General features: G+C 55.9%; 2 protein-coding genes across 2 annotated transcripts in view; both read right to left on the bottom strand.

Moving 5' to 3' along the window:
- The window catches only part of EMH_0020490 (PRPF39 protein, related, related), a gene marked incomplete at both ends in the record, with an annotated part of 3,773 nt that extends 1,660 nt beyond the window's left edge, over nt 1–2,113 (bottom strand). Inside the window, 5 exons of the mRNA XM_013501589.1 lie at nt 62–560; nt 753–845; nt 988–1,141; nt 1,519–1,737; nt 2,034–2,113. Of these exons, the coding sequence (XP_013357043.1) occupies nt 62–560; nt 753–845; nt 988–1,141; nt 1,519–1,737; nt 2,034–2,113 (1,045 nt within the window). The remainder of the gene's footprint in view (nt 1–61; nt 561–752; nt 846–987; nt 1,142–1,518; nt 1,738–2,033) is intronic.
- Nucleotides 2,114–3,618: 1,505 nt separating this feature from the next.
- Nucleotides 3,619–4,351, bottom strand: part of EMH_0020480 (PRPF39 protein, related, related) — a gene marked incomplete at both ends in the record, with an annotated part of 5,036 nt that continues 4,303 nt past the window's right edge. The window contains 2 exons of the mRNA XM_013501588.1: nt 3,619–3,893; nt 4,245–4,335. Of these exons, the coding sequence (XP_013357042.1) occupies nt 3,619–3,893; nt 4,245–4,335 (366 nt within the window). The remainder of the gene's footprint in view (nt 3,894–4,244; nt 4,336–4,351) is intronic.

The following is a 4,351-nucleotide window of genomic DNA, read 5'->3' as shown; positions in this document are numbered from 1 at the left end:
GCTGCTGTCAATGCGGGCATGCAGCAAGGACTTGAGCCGTATATACACTGCAGCAAGTCACTGTTTGTTGGAAGCAGCGATGATGGGGTCAGCTTCGAATTCGTGCTGCTGCTGCTGCTGCTGCTGCCGTTGTTGCTGTGGTTGCTGCTGCCGCTACTTCTGCCGTTGCTGCCGCCAGGACACCTGCTGCGGCAGCTCCAGCTCCTGCTGCAGCAGTCTGTGCTGCTTGCGCTGCTGCTTTCTGCTGCTGATGTGGGGTGTAAGGGCCACTCTATCAGTTGCGGCTGAAGGGGATCTGCTACTGCTGCTGCTGCTGCTGCTGCTGCTGCAGCAACACGCGACAGCAGTTTCTCTGTAGTAGAGATACTAACCTCTGCGCTTGCCTGTGGGTCCTCGTTGCACCAGCTTGCTGCAGGTGCTGCTGCTGCTGCTGCGGCTCCCTCCTCCTCCTTGTCTCCATACGGCAGCAGCAGCTTCTGTGGCAGCCGCCGCAGGTCTGCTGCAGCAGCTAAAGTAGCGACCTCCTGTCGGTGCTTCTCTAGGAAGGCGGTTGCTGCCTCCTGTGCAGCAGCAGCAGCAGCAAACAGAAAAAGGAAGGAGCAGCAGAGACTCAGCCAGCAGCAGCAAAAGTAGCAGCAGCAGCAACAGCAGCAACTTTTGGAGGCCTGGTTAAGGCCTCTTGCGGTCACTACTATCGTCGTTTCTCTCGCTCGCGAGGGTTTAGGGTTTAGGGTTTAGGGTTTAGGGTTTACTTTTGCTGCGTAGAGCGTCTCTGTTGGGGCCGCATAAAACTCATAGAGATGAATCTGCAGCTTCAGCACCTGCCACCGCAGCCAGACATCAGACTGCAGCAGAAAGGCAGCAGAAGAGAGGGTTTAGGGTTTATTGTTTACGGTGTAGGGTTTAGGAGAGTGCGTTTAGGGTTTAGGGTTTAGAAGAATGATCTTAGGGTTTAGGGTTTAGGGTTTAGGGTTTAGGGTTTCTGACATCTGGGTTAGAGAGAACATCCGCCATCACGGGTCTGCATGCGGCCAGTATCTTCGTGGGGTTTCCAGCGTGCTGCTGCTGCAGCAGCCGCAGCTGCAGCAGCAGCAGCGGGAGGCTCTTCGGTAGTGCCTCTCTGGCTCTCGCAAGGATAGAACTGCAGCAGACACACCAAGACACCCTTCCCTGCACTTGCTGCTGCTCCGCTTGCTGCTGCTTTTCATGCTGCTGTTGCTGCTGCTGTTGCTCGTATTGCTGCTGCTGGTGCTGCACGGCCTGTTGCTGCATCGAGGCGGTGTCTCCTACTGGTGCAGCTGTAGGTGCCTCACCACCGCAACCGCATTGGCAGCAGCCACAACGGCCGTAGCAGCAGCAGCAGCAGCAGCAACCACAGCAGCAGCAGCAAACGACGAGTTGCAGCAGGAACCAAAGCAGCAGAAGCAACAGCAGCAGGTGCAGGAAGCGCAGCAGCATCCGCATCGGCAGCAGCAGCAACAGCAGCAGCAGCAGCAGCAAGATGAGAGTTGTGCGTACAGCGCTTTCTTTGTGTCTCCACCATGAAAGGCCACGAGCTTCGCTCTATATATGTGCAGCAGCTCAGCACAGGGGCCTTCATCTTTATATTTTTCTACTGCTTCTTCTAGCAGCAGCAGCGCGTGGCTGAGGCTGTCTGCTGCTGTGTCTGGGGGGTGACGCAGCGAGAACTGCAGCAACGCCACAAAGTACTTCAAAGAGGCAGCGTCTATAGGGGGCCTGAAACACACAAGCAAATACAGTTGCTGCTGCTGCTGCTGCTGCTGTTGCTGCTGCTAACGGTGAAGCCCATGCTGCAGTTCTATCCCCAAGCCATTGCAGCAGCAGCAGCAGCAGCAGCAGCAGCAGAAGTAGCTGTAGCAGCAACTGCATCTGAGTGCCTGCAGCGATTGCCCAGGTCTCAGCGCTGCAATCTCAGCTGCTGCAGCAGNCTGCAGCAGTTCATGTTGCCGCAGCAGCAGCTGCAGCAGCAGCTGCAGCAGCAGCTGCAGCAGCAGATATGTTTTGCTACGAACCTAACAAGCGCCTCGAATTCCTTTGCTGCCTCCTCCAGGCGGCCGCAGGCCTCCAGCTGCGACGCATAGATGCAGGCCATGTCTCTGCTGCAGCACAGAAGAGAGAGAGAGAGTATACAGACAAGGAGATAGGAGACAGAGGAAGAGGAGACTGAGAGATATAAGACAGAGAGAAGAGACAGAGAGAGAGAGAGAGACAGAGAGAAACAGAGACAGAGCCACGCTGTCTATACAGCTTGGGCTGCTGCTTTTGTCTGCCGCTGCAGTTCACGGCCCCCTGCTGCGTCTCTTGCAACACTAAACGCAGCAGCAGCAGCAGCAGGTGAAGGAGCTGCTGCTGTGGCTGCCTAACGCTGGGGGCGGCAGAACGAGCAACAGCAGCAGCAGCAGCAGCAGCAGCAGCAGCAGCAGTAGCAGTAGCAGTGCAAGCTATACAACAGCACTCGCAACACAGCAGCCCTGCAGAAGAGGGGTCTCTTGCATTTGTACGTCTCCACATATGTAAACCCTAAACCCTAAACCCTAAACCCTAAACCCTAAACCCTTGCAGATGGCTGTAGTGCGTGTACTGGGGTGTTCATACACACCGGCGTTTTAAGACTTTTGTTGCAGCAAAGTGCAGCAGCTGCAGCGCCTCGTCCTCGCTGCTGCGTCTCCGCTGGCGCGCACAGCGCAGCCAAAACTCAGGGTAAGAGGCGCACACCTCCAGGCAGCGGCGCTGCAGCAGCGGCAGCCGCTCAGGCGCCTGCAGCAGCAGCGGCAGCAGAAGCAGCAGAAACAGCGATAGAAACAGCGACAACAGTATAAACGGCAGCAGCAGCACAAAACAAACAGCAGCAGCAACAGAAACGGCAGCAGCAGCAGCAGCCGCAGCAGAAGCAGAAGCAGTAAAAGATGCAGCACGTGCAGCAGCAGTAACAGGGAACGAGCAGGAACCCTGGCGCTGCTGCTGGCCCCAGCTGCAACAGAGCTGCTGCTGAGGTGTATGTCTCTCTTTTTTGCATGGTTTGCTAAAAACCACCGCTTAAACGTGGTTAGGGTTTAGGGTTTAGGGTTTACAGGTGGAGGCCTAGGGCTAAGGGTTTGTGGTTTAGGGTTTAGGGGTTTGACTTAAGCTCTAGACGTTCGGAATTAGGGTTTTGTGAGGGTTTAGGGGTTTGGGTTTAGGGTTAAGAGTTCATCGTTCAGCGTCTAGGGTTTAGGTTCTAGAGCATAGGGTTTAGGGTTTAGGGTTTAGGGTTTAGGGTTTGGGGTTTAGGGTTTAGGGTTTAGGGTTTGGGGTTTACGTTCTTCTCCTCGAAGTCAAGGTACTCCCTCCAGGCCTGCAGACGGCGAGGAGCGAGGGGGTCGGGATGCCAAAACCATCGGTGTGCCTGCAGCAGCAGCAGCAGCAGCAGCAGCAGCAGCAGCAACAGCAACTGCAGCAGGCAGCACGAGGCGAGAGATTGCTGCAAGGCCTACACGTGCTACTGCTGCTGCTGCTGCTGCTGCTGCTGTTCTTGTTTCTGCAGCTGCAGCTACGAACTGCGCTGCCAATATAAGAGCTTTCACTATACGCATGCAGACAACGTTGCTGCTGCTCGTGCTACTGCTGCTGCTTCTGCTGCTGCGGCTGCTCGTGCTTTTCTGCTGCTGCTGCCTGTGTTTCTGTTGCTGTTTCTGCTGCTGCTGTTACTACTGCTCGTGCTTTGCTGATGCTGCTCCTTGTGCTTTTGCTGCTGCTGCTGCTGCTGCTGCTGCTGCTGACCGCTTTTTCAAAAGGCTGCCTCAGAGCCGCGAGTTCCAGTGTACTGTCGAGGCTTTCCCTCAGCAGCTGCCAGCATTCTTTCTCCACCGCGTTCACGGATGCGAGCGTAGAGACTGAGCAGCAGCAGCAGCAGCAGCAGCAGCAGCAACAGCAACAGCAACAAGAACAAATGCGCTGAGAGTATCCGTATTCATTAGCAGCAGGTGTAGGGGCCCTCACAGAGAGACACTGCAGCAGCAGCTCCCAGCAAGTAGGCGTACAGCATCAGTGGTAGCAGCAGCAGCAGCAGCAATCAGCAGCAGAAATAGCATCTACAGCAGCAGCAGCAACAGCAGCTTCACTCGTTTCCCTTGGCCTGGCAGCAGCAATGCAAACAGCACCGCCAGTACCAACAGCGCAGCAATGTCAGCAGCAGACACAGCAGCAGCAGCAGCAACTCCTGCAGCAGCATGAGAATCACGTACCCCTCTCTTTGATAGCGTCTCTTACTGCAGCAGGATCATCAGACAGCTGCTGCTGATCCATTGCTGCTGTTTCAGGTGGCAGCTGGAGTTCCTGTAGCGTTGCAGAC

The sequence above is a fragment of the Eimeria mitis genome, genomic scaffold (genome assembly GCF_000499745.2).
Source record: "Eimeria mitis Houghton genomic scaffold, Emh_scaff716, whole genome shotgun sequence".
Classification (NCBI taxonomy): domain Eukaryota; phylum Apicomplexa; class Conoidasida; order Eucoccidiorida; family Eimeriidae; genus Eimeria; species Eimeria mitis.
Note: the sequence above shows the minus strand (reverse complement) of the source record. Positions and strands in the feature narration are given on the sequence as shown.